At 36.6% G+C, this 23,163-nt stretch overlaps 2 protein-coding genes across 2 annotated transcripts in view; both read right to left on the bottom strand.

Moving 5' to 3' along the window:
• Window positions 1-23,163, bottom strand: part of LOC140161605 (phosphatidylinositol phosphatase PTPRQ-like) — a 45,449-nt gene continuing 22,286 nt past the window's right edge. Inside the window, exons 8-23 of the mRNA XM_072184929.1 lie at window positions 11,045-11,114; window positions 10,421-10,653; window positions 8,867-8,936; window positions 8,204-8,494; window positions 6,310-6,539; window positions 5,875-5,944; window positions 5,239-5,529; window positions 4,453-4,670; window positions 4,177-4,246; window positions 3,855-3,961; window positions 2,391-2,610; window positions 2,091-2,175; window positions 1,544-1,778; window positions 1,109-1,148; window positions 752-890; window positions 1-346 (exon numbers count right to left, since the gene is read on the bottom strand). Coding sequence (XP_072041030.1) covers window positions 1-346; window positions 752-890; window positions 1,109-1,148; window positions 1,544-1,778; window positions 2,091-2,175; window positions 2,391-2,610; window positions 3,855-3,961; window positions 4,177-4,246; window positions 4,453-4,670; window positions 5,239-5,529; window positions 5,875-5,944; window positions 6,310-6,539; window positions 8,204-8,494; window positions 8,867-8,936; window positions 10,421-10,653; window positions 11,045-11,114 — 2,715 coding nt within the window. The remainder of the gene's footprint in view (window positions 347-751; window positions 891-1,108; window positions 1,149-1,543; window positions 1,779-2,090; window positions 2,176-2,390; window positions 2,611-3,854; window positions 3,962-4,176; window positions 4,247-4,452; window positions 4,671-5,238; window positions 5,530-5,874; window positions 5,945-6,309; window positions 6,540-8,203; window positions 8,495-8,866; window positions 8,937-10,420; window positions 10,654-11,044; window positions 11,115-23,163) is intronic.
• LOC140168258 (ephrin type-A receptor 3-like) lies at window positions 15,954-18,659 on the bottom strand. The gene is made up of 4 exons (XM_072191596.1): window positions 18,607-18,659; window positions 17,742-18,047; window positions 17,063-17,377; window positions 15,954-16,279 (listed from the first exon to the last, which is right to left on the bottom strand). Exons 2-4 carry the CDS (start codon window positions 17,914-17,916, stop codon window positions 15,954-15,956), a joined length of 816 nt encoding a protein of 271 aa, XP_072047697.1. The 5' UTR covers window positions 17,917-18,047; window positions 18,607-18,659.

Raw genomic sequence — 23,163 nt, 5'->3', positions numbered from 1 at the left:
CTACACCAAACCTTGATATACATGTTCTTCGCCCACGCTCGCCTCACTCAAACCTTGATAATCCGACTCTTTCTTCTTTTCTGTTTCACCCAAACCTTGATAATCGTGTTCCGTTTCCATGTCCCCTGTATTTAATCCTTGGTAATCAGATTCTCTCTTAGTATTCACGTCTTCATAATACGACTCATCGCCTTCATATTGCTTAGGTGTTTGTAATCCTTCCATAGCGAGATTCACTTTATACCCAGATTTGCTCTGTATTCCAGACTTCTGTCCGATTTGTGGATCGATTTCATCGTAAGTTTCATTTGGCGTGGGTGACTTTTTTGAAGGAGATGTTTGACTTCTGAAAAGACATGAAAAGTCGAGCAGTTGAGACTAAACGTTTTAGCTCATACAAAATCACGGTTAAAGACACGTTTTTGTATAAAAAAATTAGCAATTCAGGTCTAGGAAGCATCTTTCTCTTTTTATTAAGTAAAGATATACCGTAAAACCCCGTCTACAAGCATATATAGTGTTTTTTATAAAAGCTTAATTAATTCGAATTATAAAAGCTTAATTAATTCGAAGCAAGCGTTAATATACCAATACAATAGATCGGTCTTAAAATAATACTTGTTTGTATATGCTTGGATCCGTAATTTATTTGCTCAAACTCCATAATGGTGACTGGATTAATGTAGCTTTCATCAGACGCACACTATATGCTTATAGACGGGGTTTTACGGTATTGCATTATGGTTATTACCTATGACAGATGACGATAGCTACAATGATGATTACAATGACAATAATTGCAATTGCTCCCAAGGAACCGCCAATAGCAGCTGCGCCAATATGTGCAATTATCCATGTTTCTCCACAATGATCATTAGTGCAATCAGGAACTGGGAAAAATCAAGTGAAATAAGCAGTTATTATTAGAACAGAAATAAATAAGTAAGCAAATAAATAAATAAATACAAATAAATACAAATAACACACTCTGATCCAATCAGACCAAAGGTGGTAATTATAAATTTGAGATACGTGTAAATAAAGGGAGCAAAAACAATCAAGTACATATTCATAATAGCTCGTAATTTTCAAAATTACTTTTTCTGACCTGTTATAATCGATATCGGGGACCATACTACCACGCATTCCTGAAATGAAATATTAAATTAATTATGATATGTTATTTTCAGTTTCGCAAGGCTCTTATTTTCGTTACCACATGGCATATAAGTATAAGGTTGTTGACAAAATGTTTAATGCTCTACGTGCTAGCCATATAGGTTTCATCATAAAAATATTCACGAGATATTCTCAAAATGTCAAGAGCTATCTCACGAGCCTCTGAGCCAATACTAGGCTTGTTCTGGATCTGGATCTGGATATTTATGTCGGTAGAACACCTCCTAAAAAGGCAACATCACCAACTTCTTGCTGCTAGGTGGATGGATGCGGCTACAAATTTTATCTGGAGCTGAATCGCTTTCTTTGTTTGTACTCATTTCAATCGAGGGTAATATTCCAGGGTTTCTTTTTATGCACTAACCTCAACAGGAGTACAGCTAGCATAAGCTACCCTTACAGTATACGTAGCACCAGCAATAAGAACATGATTGATGTAACCACCATACGTCTTGTTATCACCAAGAGTAAACGTCATTCCCTCCTCGATATCATTTCGTGTTAGATTAGCGACTATAAAAGAATTTGAAGCCCCATCCAAATTGCTGTTCTGTCTTTTGTTCCTACTCGGTACATATTCTACGGCTACAAACACATTGCTATAAAGAAATAATGAATATGTGAGGGAAATATAGCAAAAGATATGACGTTGTCGCGTCATCCTGCTGCCCTTCCTCTTCCTCGAACATATCCACAACATTTACCCCCTTTACATTGTCACTGTGTTTACTGCTGCATCTCGTTTGTAAGTGAGGACATTTTAGTTTTTCGTTTTGTCATTTTAAATGATAAAAGTACATTATTTGCATTTATTTGATCAACGAATGAAATCAATCTGCAAAGGATATTTGTATAAAATGTAGTTTAAAAAGAAAAGAACACAATATGCGTTTTGAATTCCTCTAATTTACCTTACGTATGTAGGTAGAACATCGAATTTAATGATCACTGATGGACCTGACGTTTTGAGAACAGGAGGTCCAGGTGGTATAATATCTAGAAAGAATTGCATTTTGATAATGTTAATGCTTTTATAGCTACAGATTTCAAACAGTATACAGAACAACTGTAAAACGGATTAACCCCCTCCCCTCCATGAACCACGTGATCTAATAGGGTTAAAGAATGAGCTCATTATGTGTTTTGATTTATCTATTTATTTATTCATTTATTTATTTATTCTTTTTGGTAGGTTTACCATATGCAATTACCAGTAAATATTTTCGTATACACCTCAATAATCGCTTCCTCTCCTCGCCCAGCAGACGTCCTGCCTGAAACTCTGAATTCATATTTTGTGGATGGCTCCAAGTCATCTACTAAATATTGTATGACATCATCTGCAGCAGTCGTCGGAACCTTTAAAGTGATGTAGCTGTCATCAGAGATGAAATATGCATTGTAGGCTTTTTCAAGTGCTTGGTATTTGATCTAAAATAATGTTTGAGATACAGAGTGAGTCAAAAAAGTGCAATAGAGCAAAGAATCGATATTTATGTAAGAACCACGTTGAACTTTCCCATTATTGAAAGTTTTTTTATAAATGCCACACTCAATAGTCACCTTCTGTGAAAAAATGAAGTGAATCACAATTACCGTTTAATTTTTATGAATCCTTTTGCTGCGATACACAATTTCATTATTGTCCACGAGGTACCATGTATTTTGAATGAGAGCACACAATGCACGATCAAGGCACCAGCTCTGAAACTGATTTTAATTTAAATAAGGTTGATTATTGCGTTATTTTAATTTCTTTTTTCTGTTCAAACATACTTTCTAACATTATTTGAAGTCCTTCATACCCCACTCGACTCTAACTACATTCTTTTTTAAATCCCAATATGTCCAACTTACTGGATATTTTATAATTCACTCCATTTCAATTTGCGCGCATTTCATTTTGACATTTGAAAAATTTGTATGTTTTTGATAGAGAGTAAACATCTTTAAAGTAAAGGTAAAATGAAAATAACAACAAATATATGTTTCTTCTCCTTAAACAAGACTAAGGGCAATAACACTTTGGGTGCTCCATTTTATTTCAATGCCAATGATGTTAAGAAAATGACAGTTGTTCCAAATCTACCTTACACAGAGTGGGCTGACATTCAATTTTTAGATATCTCTTGGACAAACATTAAAATTGGATGTCGCTATAAAATGTGTTATAAAAACAAAACAGTACATGCTAATTCCTTGATCACATTCCTTTTTCACACAATGTCACTAATGAATATATCATTTATAAAATGTTTTAAAACCTAAAAGGTTCAACTCGGTTCTTAAATAAAAATGGATTCTTCTCTTTATTGCACTTTTTTTACTCACCCTGTATGTGAGTATGTTCAGGAGGATGATCTACCACCTGACACAGTTGCTTCATTCTATCGTTAACAACTAGTACATTTTGATTTAGCATTGTTTTGATGTTCAACTCATACAACAGAAGATCACAGAGGTACACAAACATGCATTTTGATTGTAATGATTTATAGTAGCTCTTGATCAGAGCAATATCATAGAAGGTCCAGTGACCCCCGAGTAAAATAAACCCGAACAAGTAACTAGTAAATAAAATATCTAGTAAGGCCAATGTTAGGCTAAAAAGGAGGGTGTATGACAAGGAGAAGACAAAGAATAACTTCAATGTCTTTAGTGGAAAACAATCTTACAGCATAATCCTGTATTAGTCCATTTGGATTTGTACATTTCCTCCATTCTAACACAATAGATGTTTTCCCAAATCCTATTGCTTGTAAGTCAGATGGAGCACTTGGTACTGAAACGTAGAAGAAAATTATGAAAAAACAAAATTTTGCAATGATCTTTTTTCCACCAGCTTACCGTTATTGGCAAAGAAGCTCAATATGCCATCAACACTGTGTTGAGTTTCGATTTAGTTCTTTAATTTAATTGGTAAATGTAGCTGTATTGAATAGTATTTGTAGTTATTTTAAACTATTCGTAAATATCAATTTAAGCATTTGTACTCACGTCCTTCCTGGGCTTCAGCTGTTACGTTCGAACTCCAATTTCCTCTCCCGGTGGATGTTTCAGCCTGTACCTGTGTTGTTAAGACATGTGAAGTGTGTATGTGCAAGCATTTTGCTATTAAAGGGCGTGATGGCAGTTTAAATCGTTTTATTACGTTACAGCGGATTAAAATAAAAAATAAATACAACAATAAAAAACCTAATAATATAAGCAAAATAGCCGCTTTATCAAAACATGATTTTACATTGGGTATGTGTGATGTTGAAATACACTTACTCTAAATGAATATTCGTCATTAGGTTGCAGCCCTGATAAGGTAAAAGTAGGTGCGTCATTCATTGCAGACATTGCCGTGCTCATAGATTCACTCGTCATCCAATATTGGATATGATATCGAATGATGACACCATGAGGAGGATCAGGCTCCAACCACTGAATTGTTATTGATGTAATGTCAGTGTTAGAAGCTGCCAACTCTTCAGGTGCTGGTGGAACTGTTGATTTTATTGCAAAACACAATACAATGTAGGCAAAATAGACGAAAGATTTGAGTCGAAAGCACAATTTGCACAATAAAATTAATATAAAAATGACACTTTGCACAAAGTGCGTCATGCGTTTCAATCACGTAATATATATAATTAACATTTATTAATTTCGGTATTAAAATGGAAAAAATGACCTGCACGATTGTTCTTTTGTGGCTGTGTGGTAAGCGGGTGCATTTTTGTTTAAATCCGGAATATTATTGTTATAGTTTTTTAAAACTGACGAGCCCTCGGTTACTATGAACCGTCCTTTTGTATTATTGTGCCTGTAAAGGGTGACGTTATCTAAACTCTTGTAGTACCGACTTAGTACAAAGCCGGTTTAGAAATGCTCACTACCCATGCTCGACTATTCGCTATCTAGAATATCTTTGGTAGTAATACAGCTTTGACCCCCATATTTGAGGGTGTCGGGTTCACACACGATACGGAACTTCAAGGGTTATACAGGAACCGTTTATAACAATCATGTATTCGTCAGTACGCACAAATAATGAAACATTATATAACATACTAGCTTCTAGTGTCCTTGTGATAACTGGACGGCTGTATGGACCAATGCCGATTTTTGTCATTGCGCCAACTTCCAGCGTGTAATTCACAAATGGTGTTAGTTCTTCAAATGCGTTTTCGGTTCCATTAACGGTATTGATGTCAGCCAGCCCAGTCCTCATATTTGTGAACTTGTACTGATAGCCGATAATAATGCCATTTCTTTCATTCCGCCTTGGGGGTGCCCATTGAAATGCCAACTTTCGTTTCAGTGACGTTGTCAATGTAACATTTACAGGAGGGCCGGCAGGTACTAGAAATATTTGAAATAACAATTGACAAAGTAGATACAAGTACTAGATCAAGTATTCACATAAACTATTCCGATTCCCGTTTTCTGTATTTTGTTTACTCAATTTTAAGAAATGAAAATCAAAGGAAAAACAGAAAAAGTTATGTTGTGATACATCGATTTGTCCTGTAGATTCCATACGCTCAGTCATTCATAACAGCATTGCATATTTTCTTAGTCACTTGCAGATTGCAACATCGATCCAAAAGAATGATTGTATTTTGTTTGACCACATAGCAAAAACTAAATGAAACTGAATCAACTTCAGTAATTTGTTTAACTTACATCACGAACAAGAACACTTACTTCCTTCTTGTGTATTGATTGTGATGTTTTTACTCCATGTTCCTTCTCCTGTTATTGTGTGAGCTCTGACCTGAATATTGAGGGGGAAAGTAAAAGGATTTTGTTCCATTATATTTAGAGTAATATTCTTTTTGTTGTTCTCATGGTGCCATGTATGAAGTAATTATATAGTACTAGATTCATCATTAATAATAACATACCGTATAATTCCATCTACAAGCATATTATATGCCTACATGAGTATTGTTGTTTTATGACGACAGAGACGAAAGGTAGACACCCTCCACAAAAATTACAAGAGAATTGTTTTACAATAATACATATTTGTACAGCCGCCTGTATCAGTAATATAGTTGTTCAAACTCCAAAATATTTGTGAACGGTATCTGCCTTTCGTCTCTTTTGCAATTCTACGTTATGTTGCGAGATAAATACCTTAATCGTATAATTAGTGTCACTGTCGAGCTCATCGATGGTAGTGTGGGTGAACACACTTGTCACGGTAACATTATTAGTCCAATTGGCTGAATCATTTTTTGTTTTCTTCCAGTATTCAATATCATACTTAGTTATTATTCCACGAGGTGGGTTTGGTTCTGGCCATGCTATTGTTACAGATGTACTATTAGCGTAAACGAAGGTAATGTTGTCAGGAGCTGGTGGTCCTGTATTGTATTTAGAATCATATAAATTAAATCAGTCATTCTATGGTCTACATTACTTAAGGGGACTCGATCTTTTGTGCGTAATTATAGAGGGCCAGGGGATTCACTCTATCATTTAAAAAATTATTTGAAGAAGTTAAAGAGCCATAAGAATAAAAAACTGTAGTGTAATTCACGCCAGACACAATGTCTGTATATGACAAAAATTAATTTTTGTAATCGATCAAAAAACAAACGTTTTATATCAATTTTAAATCTAGCCTGAATCGGTAAATATGGTACCTCTCGCCCTTTTTTAGGTCAAGGCTGTTTTTACCATTATGCAGCGAACCATTGTTGAAGCTATTTCACATACATGTACAAAACATTCTAGAGAAAGAATGAGGCCATATACTGCTTAAATATCTTTTGTTGATTTCGAATGATAATGTCATGAAGTCGTAAATATTAAGGTCACATTCCTAAAACCAAAACAAAACATTGCGACGCAGATATTTCCCGACTTACGCAATTTCATCATCACATCAGTGTCTTTATTATTTGTTTGAAACCTTTCCCAAACGTTCGTGCTCTTTATGCATAAAACGGCTAATCTATCTTTACAAAACGCGTCTTTTTTAGTAAACAAAAGGCTAAAGATGGCATTATGAGATTTATCATTTATCATTACACTCCTCCGCTCAACTGCCACCGTGGACGAGCGGTAAAGCGCTAGACGCGTAATCAAAGGAAGTTCCGAATCGCTGGTTCGAATCCCAACGAAGCCTGTGGAAACTTTTTTTTTAATTCAAAATTCATGATCGCATTCCGAAATGAGCCACTTGTCGGTAAATCATGTATCGTATCCTTAAGCATAACATTCAATATAGCTACGTGATTAAACACGGTTACAAATAGATTACTCTAAAGAGCAGCAATGGAAATACAGTACATAACCTTAATAAATTTGTCGGGTGACTTGTAGAACTTTATGTAGGAGTCAGTTTGACCACGGACCAATCTGTGTATTAGTACCACAGCTGCAAGAACCCTTTTCAGTTTTATATAACTCATACAAAGATTCTTATCATTTGATTGGTCAATTACTATTGATTATTTTTACCATTATTTAGAAAAAGGCTATTGCACTCCGCGGAGTGCAATAGTCCATTTTTCCATTGCACTCACGCGCAGCTACCTTGGCAACGCTAAAAATAAATAAACTTTATATATTGTTATTTTGTTTTCCTGGTGATTTATAAGATGGAAGAAAAGGAATTTATATAATTATTATGAGTTTATACAATGTATACAGCGAGAAACGACATTCTCAACTTTATGCACCACTTAATACCATTGACATTGTTTATCAATATCTGCATTTAAAAAAAGGAATGCACAATTGTTTTCGAGTAGCTCATAGCTGTGGAGTATGTGGATGAGATTTATTTACACCAAGACTATTATTATGATTATTATCATCGTTTTCGTATACTGACGAACCCCACATAAGCACAAACCGTCCCTTTGTATTATACTGAGTTCAAGACTGTGTAAAGGGTATCGTTAGGAAAGCTTGCAGTGCAAAACCGGGTTTGCAATTCCCATTACTATTCGTGTAAGGCACGTAAAGGGTTACCCTGGAGGGTTACATTTATGCCAAAAATTATCATTAAATAACATACTAGCTTCTAGTGTCCTTGCGATAACTGCACGGCTATACGGACCAATGCCGATTTTTGTCATTGCGCCAACTTCAAATGTGTAATTCACATATGGTGTTAATCCTTCAAATGCCTTTTCGGTTCCATTAACAGTGTTCATTTCAGGCAGTCCTGTCCTCATATTTGTGAATCTGTACTGGTAACCAATAATAATGCCACTTCTTTCATTCCGGTTTGGGAGTCCCCATTGAAATGCCAACATTCGTTTGAGTGACGTTCTCAAAGTAACATTTACAGGAGGGCCTGTAGGTACTAGAAATATATGAAAAAACGATTGACAAATTAAATACAAGTACTAAGCTCAAGTATTTGCATAAACTATTACTATTCCCGTTTTCTGTATCTGTTTACTGAATTTTAATAAATGAAAATCGAAGGAAAAAACAGAAAGGGTATGTTGTGATACATCGATTTGTCCTGTAGATTTCATACGCTCAGTCATCATAAAAGCATTATATATTTTCTTGGTCACATAATATTAATAATTGCAGCAACATCGATGCAATAGAATGTTTATACTTTTGTTGTATTGCGGTCATATATTACATACTGAAATAGTACTACTTGACCACATAGCAAAAAATGAATTAAACTGAATCAACTTCGGTAATTTGTTGAACCTACTTCCTTCTTTAGTACCGGCAATAATGATATCGGTCCAATTCCCTGCTCCAATTGTTGTAAAAGCTCTGACCTGTAGGGGATGATGATGATGTAATGCGTGATGATAAATAATAATAATAACAACAATAATAATAATAATATTAATAATATATAATAATAATAAATAATAATGATAATAATAATAATAATAATAATAATAATAATAATAATAATAATAATAATAATAATAATAATAATAATAATAATAATAATAATGATAATGATAGTAATAATAGTAGTTGCCTATGGGTGTCGCAGAAGTGCTGAAAATTTACAGAGTAGAATATTTCGGGTAAAGACACTTCTACAGGTACAAAGGAAGAAACATGTCACATGTCAAATACACAAACAAATGCAAAACAGCTTAATATGGTTAAAAACATGGAATGTTAACAAAAGAGCCAATTGTAATTTAAAAGATCAAACTTGGTATTGAGTCCTGGCGGTTTAATAGTCTGTAGTTTGTGGATTGTTCAGCTGTATGACGTTCCTTGTCTGTGTTGTCAGTGGTGGATAATATACCGGTGATGCTAACATCTTCCAAACTGTGGTTCTGGCTGTTAAAAATTAATGTGCAGTTACTGGTTTACCGGGTTCATTGTTCTCAATTGACCTACGATGTGCAGAAAAGCGAACAGACAGAGGAGTTTTTGTTTCACCAATGTAGACCTTGTGGCATGGTTTGCAAATAATGGCATTAATCAAATTTTAAAGTTGTGCAGGTGAATCTGGAGGTGATGTGGTTTTTGACGACGTTAGGTCCTGTGACATGAGGGACCTGAAGTACATAGGTGCAGCACTTACATCGTAGTCTCTTACTAGGATTGGTGTCAGGTGTGGGTTGAAGGTCTGAGGTATGAACCACATGATATCTGATGTTGCGTTCGCGACGGTATGCCGTAATGGGAGGTTTGCTGAAGATGTCTTTGGTGCTGGAATGGGTTTGCAGAATGTTGAAGTTTCTGAAGATGGTGTGCCGGATGGGAATATTGCTAGGATGATAGTTCATGACCAGAGGGATTCTGTCCATATTATCTTCTTTAGAAGCAGATGGTTCTAGTGCTGTGTCTCTATCTGTTTGGCTAATGCGTTCTGCAGATGATGTTGGGAGGGTAGCTGCGCTTTTAGTTTGTTCGCAAAGTCACTGTCATTACTGCTTATGCGGCGACGGCGTCTGAACAGGGCGTAAGGAATGGATTGCTTGCATTTGTTGAGGTGGCTGGAAGAATACAAAAGAAAGATGTGCGAGTCTGTGGGCTTGTAATAAACCGTGGTAGCAAGCTTGTCAGAGTTGATGCTAATGGTGAGATCCAAGAAATTGACGGAAGTATCTGATATTGTCCAGGTGGATTTGAGGGATGTAGGAAAGGAGCACATATATTGAATAAATTCCTCCAGAGATTCACGAGGTCCATTCATGACTCCAACAATGTCGTCGACGTACCTTCTGTAAAAATAATAATGATGAAGAAGATGGGCTGTAAATGATAAACCTCTGGATGTTTTATATCTTACTTTCACGTAGTAGTCGCGGTTTGCTTGCAATCCTTCCAACACAGCTTCGGTGACATTTTCTATTCTGGTCTCATTTGAATCCTTCATATTGATTGTAAGTCTATCCTCTTTATTCCAAATCATAATCTGATAATGTTTCTCGACTCCTAGAGTTGGGTATGGTTTAGTCCATGTTATTGTTATTGACGTGTTAGTACTGTTCACCATTTTTAAATTCGATGGAGCCAACGGTCCTGAGAAAATTATTTGAAAAAAAATAATAGTTTAATTAGTGGTGGTGATGGAGGTGGTGGTGGTGGTGATGGTGGTGGTGGTGGTGGTGGTGGTGATGGTGGTGGTGGTGGTGGTGGTGGTGGTGGTGGTGGTGGTGGTGGTGGTGGTGGTGGTGGTGGTGGTGGTGGTGGTGGTGGTGGTGGTGGTGGTGGTGGTGGTGATGGTGGTGATGGTATACTTGTTCACAATCAAATATTTCTATTAATATGCTTGTTTTTGAGTCTCAACATTAACGAATAATTTTAAAAGGGCGCAGCAAACACATTTATAATATTTTAGTTTCATACTTTCAAAATAGATAAAATAATAATAACTAAAATGTTCTCATTTATGATACGATGAAGAACTTACTTCCTTCCTTTGTCTTGGCGGAAGTAGCAACGCTCAGGGGTCCCTTTCCAGCTCCAGTAAATGCTCGAACCTGGATATATCCCAAATGCACAAATGATAAAGAAACAGTCTTTTATAATGAGCGAAAGACTTACCACTATATTTGCGATATGTCTAGCTTAAAAGATTTTACATAAGGTCCACAACGTAAAAATTGTGTTCATTTGAAACGGTGCAATCTAATGTGTTTGTTTTTTGATTGGATGTTTGCAGTATGGTTGTTTGACTCAATTAGAAATTAGTCAAAAGAACTAAGGAATTCATACCTTGAACGAATAATTTGCATATGGCTGAAGATTGTGTATTGTAGCCATTGTACTTGTCGCGATAACGGTTGATGAATTGCCGCCATTTTTCCAGTATCTGACAAGGTATCTGTCTATAATACCGTGGGGAGGCTCTGGTTCATTCCACGTCACTGTTATGGATGTGTTAGTGGTATATTTGTCTAACACAAGCAGGTTTATAGGTGGCGGTGGCTCTGTTATTGTAATTTAAAAAAATACACAAAGAATAAAACTTCAGGGGTTTGTATTCATACGTAATACAAGTTTACAGCAAATTTGACAAATACGAAATACACAGGTTTCAGGACACTTAATTTCTTTCTGCAATCGTGATGGGCCGCAATACCACTAACCGTTAGGGCTTGGGCTAGGGCTAGGGGAATGGTATAGGATTAGGGTTTAGTGTTGGGGGTTAGTGTTAGCGTATTGCGGCCCATTGTGCTTGCATAAATAAACACGCTTCCGGGACACACTGGTGATGTCAGGTTAAAGAAGTTCGGAATGATCAAATTGAAAACATGAATTAAACAAATGCATTAATACCATGAATACCATCAAGTTACAAAATTTCAAAAACACAATTTATTTATTTCACAGATATGTCTTTCCAAATCATACTTACTATCTTCTTTTGTCATACCAACCACGTCATCGCTGTAAGGACCCATACCAACGATAGTACTTGCAGCAACAGCAAAAGTATAGTTGACGTAGGGTATCAAGTCAGTGAAGTTATAAGATGTTTCAACTGTGGTACCCGTTTGCTCTGCTGTTCTACTATTTGTTAACCGGTAGGTATAATTATTAATAATGCCATTTGTTTCGTTACAAGAAGGCTGATTCCATTGAAATTGTAAAGATCGTGATGTCGAAGATGCTAAAACTAAACTTACTTCATGTGGCGGCCCTTCTGGCTCTATATGTAATGTGCAATGTATAACACACAATTAGTCATGATAATTTCAATAAAACTGTGCAGACTTTCATTCATCTGGGTATGTTGAAATTAAGATTTAATTTAAATCTGGTCAACCAGAAATACCTATTTTTGACGGACGAACCGACGTAGCGACTGAAACCTTCAGTCTTCAGCTGGATTGTGATGCAAAAGACCTTCAGTATTTATTTATAACATTCGGCCAGACTAAATCCAATAGTGCTCAGAGGCTACTTAATTCAAGGGATGCCTCCAGATATGATGGGACAGGCATATGGGAAGAGGTCCGATTTTAGAAGCAGGAGGAAAACCAGAGCACCCGGAGAAAAACCTGCGAGGACGAGCATGGATCGGCAACCAAACTCACATGTGGCACCGCGGGGAATTGAACCCGGGTCACAGTGGTGAGAAGCGAGTGAGAAGACCACTGCACTAGTACCGGACAGTTCCGGTATAGATGACAATCGGTGAGGATTGTCCTTTATGATTCTGTTCCAACCGCGGAGGAGGCGTCCGGGCCAAACTTTCACTCGGCTGGGACAGAATCATAAAGGACATTCCTCGCCGATTGTCATCTATACCGGAGGTGTCCGGTACACAAGGTCGTTTGCATTACAACCCATCCCAGCAGAAGACTGAAGGTTTCAGTCGCAACGTCGGTTCGTCCGTCAAAAATAGGTATGTCTGGTTGACCAAATTTAAATTAAATCTTAATTTGATATTTTCAATAATTTCTCAAAGCTGAGAATTTGTTTAACATGAAAGTTCGGAAAATAGCATTTTTCCTGGTTCCTTATTAATTATTATTCATTTTTTATTAACTATCATTTGCAGCAGCGGAAGCATCAACATCAAATTATGATGATGATCGCCATGTCTTCAAACTGTACCTGTTGGCATCCAGCTTTTAAGCTTAAAAGCATCATTACTTAAACTTTAATATTAAATGAAATCGGAAATATCGTTAGGTTTCATTCTCACCCGATTGAGCTGTTGTAATTCTTTTCTCCTCGGGGTCTCCAACTAATACGTAATTGTGACTCCAAATTACCACGATATATGTTGAGTAAGGAAACAAATTCGTGATATTGTAATCATGACCTGAAATCCATCCAGTTTCTTTTGAAGATGTGTCTTCCACCCACATGTTCCTCTGCTGACTAATCTATGGCTTACTTTGTACCACATGCTTCGGAAAGGACAACCTTGGTCATACGGTGGATGCCATGTTAATGAAATACCGGAGCTGAAAGGTATACCTTGCAGCATTTCAACAACACTGGGTCCTTAAGAAAGGAAATAAATGAACGCAATAAATGACGAGAGGAAAACGAAGATAATGAAACACAAATTAAAGTGTCCTAGGAATGTGATCCTCTCGTTAAAATTATATTCATCAGTTAACGGATGACAACGGATTCATTACCCACTTCATAATAATAATTATTCAACGGTAATTGGCCATGAAATTTAAATTTAAATTTACACGTTTTATACCGTGTAAATACAAAGTGTCCCAAAAGTCTCCTGATGTCTTGTTGAACTCTGTAGAATTACTTTAGTAACCAGGCATGCTTCATCTCCTACTTTTAACTATTGAGCGGTCAAGTCCGGGGGTAAAGTATCATTTCCAAATCGCTCAAATTGAGAATTCCATAGAACTCATGAGCCTCACACTACATACAAATAAGTCCCTTGTTACCAACGTTCAATTGGAAAACTATCATATAAATAATAAAAAACCAAAATGCTTCTAGCATGACACATATTTTAAGACTAATTGCCTCAGACGAAGGTAACATTCTGGAAAGCTGGATTGAACACATGAACAAGTTAGTAACTGATTCACTGAGTTATAATTGCCCTTATTGTGCTTAAGACAAACGGTGGAAGCTAAAGCTGTCAAGAAAATGATTGAAAACTGCAGCGGTAAAGCAAGAAGATCAATACAGATATTTATGTCATGAATGCCTGACTTGTTTTAATGGGTTCGACCGCCCAACAATTGCATTCGGCCCCCTTAAATGAAGCCTCAATGGACTTATTGGGCTATTCCAGAAAATAAATGCACACTTTTTGTCCAGTCGCGATTTTTGTAAATCCAGACTTTTAAAAGTGTCAAAAGGCGAAAAATTCCAGCAGAAAAATAGTTCAAAGTCAGAAATCCTCAACTTGAGAGCTCATTTGGGACATTCCGTGATTTTTCCTTCATTTAATTGGATTTCCAGGCTTTTTCAAGTGACATTGGCAACCAATCGTTTTAAGAAAGAAGACTTAGAAATCCCGACCTTTCTTTGATTGAAAAGTTACTCCTCTATAGGGGGTGTGCACTTATTTTCTGGAAAAGCCCATTCCGAGGTATTGAGATTGGATCATATCCCTGATTGGATTACGAATTTTCTTTCTCTTGACCCAAAGGCTGATAATACATTGTTCACTTGATTTGTTGGGAGTGGCCTTCTTTTCTTAATCGTCACCGTATGTGTCGCTTAGCCTGGCTTAAATATTTAGTTATATATAAGCCTGGTCTCATCAGGACCCAAGCGTGTCACCTCATGGAGCAACCGTTTAAACAAACACACTGTTTTAACATACCAGAAGCAAAGGTAGATCCGTTTCTCATGACAGACTTTCCTGTGACATCTGTTTTCGCCATCACTATTATAGCATACGTCGAATTTTGATATAGACCTCTTATAGTGACGTTCTTGTCCAGTATTCCTCTCAATGTTCCATTGCTTGCTTCAGAAGACTCTGCCTTTGCACAAGAAGCTTTGTCGATGACATAATACTTCACATCATAGGTGATACGCTCTATAGGACAGCCTTTATGAGACGGCGCTGTCCATGTAATCTTCAGATCACTTGTGGAAAGTGCATTAACACGAATTTCCCTTACCGCATCTGGTGCTGTTAGAAAATAATACATATTTATGTTTTACGAGTAAGTTCTTTGCGTGCTTGTGAATTGCTTTTAATAACAAGACATTCTCAAATATGTTTTTCTCTTTTCTTTCCACATAAGTCTGGCTTTAATATTAAATTAAGTCTTGTCTCATCAACACCCAAGCGGGTCACCTCATGGAGCGACTGTTTAAACAAACTTTTTTAACATACCAGAAATGAAGGTAGATCCGTTTATCATAGCAGACTTTCCTGTAACATCTGTTTTCGCCATCACTATTACAGCATACGTAGAGTTTGGATATAGACCACTTATAGTGACGTTCTTGTCCAGTATTCCTGTAAATGTTCCGTTGTTTGCCTCAGAAGACTCTGCTTTTGCACAAGGAGCTTTGTCGATAACATAATACTGCACATCATAGGCGATACGCTCTCCTGGGCAGCCTTGGTAAGATGGTGCATTCCATTTTATGTTCAAATCACTCGGTGAAAGTGCATTAACACAAAGTCTTCTTACTGTACCGGGTGCTGTTAGAAAATAATATATATTTATGTTTTACGTATGTTCTTTGCGTGCTTGTGTTTTGCTTTTAATAACAAGTAATCTTCAAATATGTTTCTCTCTTTTCTGTCCACATAGGTCAGTATGCTTAGCTTGGCTTGAATATTTTGGTTTGAACCTGTTCCCTTTAGGACCCAAGGGTTTCACCTCATGGAGCGACCATTTAAACAAATAAACTTTTTATAACATACCAGATGTGAAGGTAGACCCATTTTTCATAACAGACTTTCCTGTAACATCTGTTTTCGCCGTCACTATAACAGCATACGTAGAGTTTGGATATAGACCACTTATAGTGACGTTCGTAACCAATTTTCCTGTAAATGTTCCGTTGTTTGCCTTAGAAGACTCTGCTTTTGCACAAGGAGCTTTGTCGATTACATAATACTTCACATCATAGGTGATACGCTCTCCTGGGCAGCCTTGATAAGATGGTGCTTTCCATTTTATGTTCAAATCACTTGGTGAAAGTGCATTAACACGAAGTTCTCTTACTGTACCTGGTGCTGTTAGAAAAAATACAGATTTATGTTTATGTTCTTTGCACGATTGTGTCTTGCTTTTTGTTTTATACAGGGGGAGGTAAAAAAGGATATCAAAGAACAGATTTGTACTTTGAGAGAGTACTAAATAGATCCTCATCATTAATAATAATCATAAAGATAACAAGACATGCAGCTGTATTTGAGCAAATTAATGTGAATATCTATGCTGCTCTCCAAGGTCATGACATTAACCTTCAGGCCCCATGTACACATATCATATATGAGACAGCAGTACTTGCAGTCTACCAAGGCTAGCTCTTGGGCTGCTTTAATTACGGTAAAACATTCATTATTCTCTAAATGTAATAAAGTGAAATTCAAAAATGAGCATTGGATATTTACAAAAAAGAAAGAAAGAAAGAAAGAAAGAAAGAAAGAAAGAAAGAAAGAAAGAAAGAAAGAAAGAAAGAAAAAAAAGAAAGAAAGAAAGAAAGAAAGAAAGAAAGAAAAAGAAAGAAAGAAAGAAAGAAAGAAAGAAAGAAAGAAAGAAAGAAAGAAAGGAAGGAAGGAAGGAAGGAAGGAAGGAAGAAAGAAAGAAAGAAAGAAAGAGAGAGAAAAGAAAGAAAGAAAGAAAGAAAGAAAAAGAAAGAAAGAAAGAAAGAAAGAAAGAAAGAAAGAAAGAAAGAAAGAAAGAAAGAAAGAAAGAAAGAAAGAAAGAAAGAAAGAAAGGAAGAAAGAAAGAATGAAACACAGATGGAATGAATGGGAGACAGAATAAGGAGAAAGAACAAGCAAGCTTATTACCTGATTTGTTAGTCAGTAAAGTCTTCATTTCAGGTTGTCCAATAACTTCCCCATTCCTTGCCATTACGAACACAACGTACACTGGGAAAGGCTGAAAACCACGGATGATAACAGATGTATTTCGAATTCCTGTTATCGTCTCATTAACTGACGGATAGTCTTCGTCCCCACATGAATTCGAGCCATTGATCTCATATCTCACATCGTATGTCAGAATTCCCTCGGGACAACCAATATCAGCAGGCATTTGCCACGTAACGTAGCATTCATATGGGGTGGTTGCATACGCACTCAGAGATTGAACAGCATCGGGTGCTATTAAAAATACAAATATAAAAACAACAAAAATGAATAACAAACATTTGCGCAAACACATAATATCACTATGTCCCTGAAGTATTTTACTTTTTTAATTTTTCACAGAATGCCAACACTTGGGGAATATACGCTTAAATGGCAGTTTCAGAGACATGTTGTGGTGATTTGAATTTCATGACTTCCATTCTGAATAATCGGACTCACTAAAATGTTTGTATTTGTAATTATAGTTGTGTTGATCATTATAGGATATAATATTTTTTTTCACATGGGAAGACATCGCTGGTTAGTTTTTATAAAATATTTCAATTATAAAAATCAAAATAAATTATGAATATTAACAAAAAAAATATTCACTTACGTCTGGTTAACGTAGTTGCATCCAGTTTTGCATATGGGCCTGTCCCTGCACTATTTGTCCCTGCAACCTTAAATCTGTAATCTCTCCCACATGTCAGATTGCCGATAGTAACTAGGCAAGTATGTACATTAATATCACCAACAGAGAATTCTTTATACTGTCCAGAATCCTGCATTACTTGAATCACATATTCATAACGAATGATATTGCCACGCCTTCCTTCACAAGGCAGAACATCCCAGGAGAATGACAAACTCGTATCTGTTGCGTCAGAGAGTTTGACATGTTGTGGCTTGGATTCTGGTTCTTCAAAGCAACATACATCATAAAATAATTAAAACAAGAAACCTAAACTCCATTGTGTTATAATCAGATACCCTTAAATCTGCCAATTTTTTCATCATACACCCAATGACACCCCTTTTTTAATTTAGAAATTTACGCCAAATGTGCAAATTTGGGTTGAACAATTTTGACACTTTTGTAGCAATTTTAGCTTCAAATAGCACATTTTCGTAAAATGTTGCACATTTTGGCCCAGAAAGTTATTTTTCACGATCAACATGATCAATGACATCCAATTATTAGCGTTTCCACACATAATGACACCCTATTCTTGGAGCCCACACCGAATGACCCTCATTTTTGGACGAAAAATCCCACCGATAGATCCGTAGTGTCGTACTCCGGTATCCACAGGCACGTCACTTTCATATTCGAGTGCCCCCTCCCCCACATTTAGGGGTTGTAAAATATGACTTACAGTAACGGTGTACTTTCAAATTTAGCTTGAGGGTGAGGTCTTGTGATTTTTTGATGTGATGAAGAATCCCAAAAATCCCCAAATCTCATTCTTATCACTTACCTCTTTCGGGTGTTATAGTATCGATATACAAAGTTGCGCTTTCATCTGCGGTATTTGCCGTTACAATGAACCTGTATTTGGAATAGGCATACCAGTCAAAAGTAGACAAAACGGCAGGCAAGTCAGTCCCATTGATTGCCTTGCGAAGTTCTTTTTCTTGAGTTTGTTTGGCATTGGTAGTCCCACATTGACCTTCATCCATCAGTTTCACCTTGACAGCGTATTCGATGATGTCTTCAACTTTTTCCAATGGTTGACACCATGACAAATGAACATCTCCTTTGTGTTCAGATACTGTAGTTTGAAGGTCGCTTATGGCAACAACAGCTGTAAAATACAAAACTTTGAATTTTACAAGCAAGCCAAAACATGTTTTCAATTATGTGTATAAGTGTAAATCCTAGGCTAATCGGTGTACCACATCGCCCAGACTTAGAGTTTCCAATATGACATGCTAAAGTACTCGAGTGTACAACTAATAACTGGCACTTAAGGTAGCTGTGTACTCTCAGACATGCATGTAGTAAAAGTGCAATAACTTTGTAATTATTCGCGCAAGACATATAAAAGTATACAAGTACATCAATGAATCTTAATATAAATATAGATTTCGTAGAAAATCATAACAAAAAAACACTCTTTCCAAAATATTTTATTTTGTTTTTATCTCAATCTTGAGGCCCCATTCCAAAAACTTTTTTTTTTCAGTTTTTTGATATTTGCCTTATTTTTTGAGATATTGACCATATAAGGCATCAAAATGAACTTTTTAAAATTCACAAACGCCTATTTGCACAAAATGATGCCTAAAATCGGAAATAGACCAAAATATAAACAAAAATGGGAAAACCGTTTCTTGCGTGGATCATGCTTCTTACGATGATCATATTTGCTTTTGAGTTATCGTCTACCTAAATCGCCGAGAAAATGAACATTGAAATAATGGCCGGTGAAGTTTTTCTACCTTACATAACATGAACATCGGGTAAACCCACGGCCCCTTGAGAAGTTAGAGCGAAATCCATTCACAACTTGATATTTAAATCGCCACTTGAAAAAACCCACATCAGCCATTTGACCACTAGGCTTTTGTGAAATCAGTGCTTCCGTGGTGTTTCCATAAGATGCGCCGCGCATGCAGATAAGCGTCGCGTATGCGTAGCGTATTTGTGCGTTAACAAATTGCGCGATACGCAACGCGATGCGTTGTTGCGCGCGTGTACCCTGCTGGTACCCCAGACAAACAAGTACCTAGACCTATGACTTTGGTTCGCGTAGTGAAGTCAACACTGCTTAGCAACGATTTTGACAAGGACGCAACCCGGACGCAAACAAGCAGACATGTTCGCGTCTACAGAACATGTTACATTTGACGCGGGTGATAACGGCGCAGCAATCACGCAAACGATCGCGTTTTTCGTTCCAGACATGAACGCTTATTTCTCCGCGTCCGACCACCCGACCAAAATCACCTTGGATACGTGGCTTCACCTACTGCCATGGTTAGGGATGGGCAGTTACAGGTCTAGGTGGTATGTCTATGGCTGGTACAACAAAGATTTTCTTTCCTTTTCAATTTCAAACACGAGTGGAATAGTGAAATAAAATCCTTAAAATATTGCAGTTGGAGTTTACAAATCTGGATTTTCATTCCTTGTATTTATAAAAAAAAAAGAAAAAGCAAAGTACAAACTTATCAAGAAAACTCAATTTCGCGTAAGAAACAATGTCTAGAGTACACAGCCGCGTTAAGGTTAGTAAATGGTTTTTCAGATGTTTGATTCCAGAAGGGCGTTGTTTATAACAGAAACAGCATGCAGAAAAGAACGAACTCGGATCGCGTCAGGAAAAAAATCTAAAATAGGCGAAACTGGGATTCAAACTCGAGATATTAAGATATCCAAGTGTATAGCAAACCACTAGGCTCGTGGTCTTTGAAAAATCTAGTGAATTTAGTCCTCGATATCTTTGGCGAGATTAACCTGATTACGCCATACAAAAGTACTTACAACAACAATTACATCATATACATTTATGAGTCAAATTTGGCGAAAATAGTCATGTACAAGTACTCCAATATAGGTTTGCCATAATCATGGATGTTTTATTATCTAGGTAACAGGGTTGACAAGTTCAAGCTCCTAGTTGGTGCAAACTATTCGTAATTTAATTTTAAAACTGTTTTGCAAAAGACATCTGTGGTTTAGGGCTCGCTGACCCATCTTTGCACAGTATTTTTTAAATTCGCGATATAATATAAATGTTATGAGCAATTACGGAACAGCCCTCGAAGTCCGAAAATGCAACTCCTTTGGTAGATAGGTAAGTTTGGTAACACACACGAGTAGGAAGAATTCCCGCATGGTTTCACTAAAAACCACGATTGCTGTCAGTAAATATGAATAATTTTCATTCCGGAAATTTGATAACGTAAAAATTTTCGGGATTCTGTCAAAATGCCGGAAATTTTAACAATGGAAACCGACAAAATTTAAAAAATTTGACGATAATTCCTAGTTTTTGACGCAACACTTTTCGTGCCTTTGTGGATTGATTGCCTTTCAAAAACCGTGTAAAAACCGTGGTCCATGACAATGGCCTATGTGTCTTTATTTCCCGTAAAGAATTTGGTGAAGGCGGATCAAAGCCCGGGTTAGACAGTATCACTGATAAATGAACTGAGGGAAATGTGGAGCCAATTTACCAGCCAATTTACAACTTCGTATATATTATTTGCATCATGTTATCACTGGTTATCCATGAAAAATAGAGCTCTTACCCTTAGATTCCCCTACAGCAAAGGAGTATCTAGCCTCAGTCCGTCTGATTCTGCGGTTACCTTCTTCCATTTTCTTAGCTTTTATTGTAAGTGCAACTTCCAGTAATGTACTCTTATCAAATCGAGTCACATTTATATTGATCTCTGATTTATCAGACCAAGGGGACCAATTATATTGAACAATTGATTTACGTGGACGTTTTATCTTGTATCCTACTCGATACTGTATGATTCCATTGGACATGTTGGACGAAGGTTTCCATTCAAAATGAAGATTGGATTGGTTACGGCCAACATCGATACCCGTGATCAGATCAATGCCTATAATAGGGAATAAAATGTGATAAAATAATATCGGGGTCGACACGTGGGTGGGATTGGTGTGTACGGGTTGGGTTCAGGCGGTGGTGGGGATTGCTTGTGGGGATGAGTGGTAGGTGGTATGTGGGGAGTCAGAGGTGTGGGTGTGTTTGCAAACATAATTAAATTTTTTAAAAATAGCTTGAGATAACTAAGAACCTTAAACAAATTGTTTTTCGTATTGCATGCACAATTTTGTGAACTAATAGTTTTGCTTTGTATTTTGGATATTTATATGAAAATAGTCAATCGTCACATTTCAGTGAGACCAGCGGATTTGAACTATGACTTCTGTGATAATCAAACCCAGAATAAAATGTATGTTCTGGCATGCAACTTTTCCCCATTTTTTTACCAATTTAGTCCAAATTGCCTAAAATTAAAAATAAGAGAATAATTATATAGAGTTGCGCTCAATTGGCTTGTTTCACTTTTGTGAAAAATTTTTTGTCTAAAATGCAACTTGAGTCTGTAACCTTCAATATATGAAAATATCAGTTTTTACCTTCATGTTGATCATCTAGTCGACAATCTGCTTCATCTGTCATAAATAAAAGTTGTAGAAAATTTAATATTCACAACTTTATCCCAATTATTGAAAACTATTGATTTAATATTGTAAACATGCAGCACATTTAAAGCCATAATGTGTGACAGGCGGCATAGGAAGCGCAGCACGTGACGTACGAGGCTGGCGAAGATACAGGGCTGACAGCCCCATTCAAAATACACGGTTAGCAATTACAAATGGAAAATTAACATACTTGCAGTGGGGTACTTTGTAGAACCCCGATGGTTTTAGAGTAAGATAATTTTGCTTTGACACCACATAACAAATTTAGAATTGTTTGTGAAGATTTCATGATTATGTGTTAATCCAATGGCGACCTCAAAATTGGCGATATCGCTTCCATCACCGCCTGATGTGTGATTTGCTTCACGGCGACGCCCTCAATTTTACTCGGATTTCTACTTTTTGCATAATAATAATGCCCAGTGGTGTACTAAAATACAGCTTAAAAGACTAAGCCTGAAGTGCTTTAATAACAGTAAAGTTTAACTTTTTATATTAAAACCGGGGAGACTCGGTTTTATTCAGAGTTCATCGATCGAGTGCTTGCTAACATGTCCCGTGGATGTCAGCTTATGCGTACAGACGTCGAGCGCGATGCTCCGTGCAGTATTATAATACCAAAAAAACGTTGACAACGTAAAGAAATCAGCAAGTTTAAAAAACCCACCTCGGCTCACTTTTTGAAACTTGGTCCCATTTGTAAAAGGTACTGATTTAAACTTTATCATATTTATATAAATCTAAAACATTTCCAGAAGTGTTATGTATCTTTAATGTGCAGATGCGATATTAATTTGTAAGCTTTCTGGAACGACCTGAAAGGTTATTATCTTGTTCTTGCATG

This window comes from Amphiura filiformis, chromosome 1 (genome assembly GCF_039555335.1).
Source record: "Amphiura filiformis chromosome 1, Afil_fr2py, whole genome shotgun sequence".
NCBI lineage: Eukaryota > Metazoa > Echinodermata > Ophiuroidea > Amphilepidida > Amphiuridae > Amphiura > Amphiura filiformis.
Note: the sequence above shows the minus strand (reverse complement) of the source record. Positions and strands in the feature narration are given on the sequence as shown.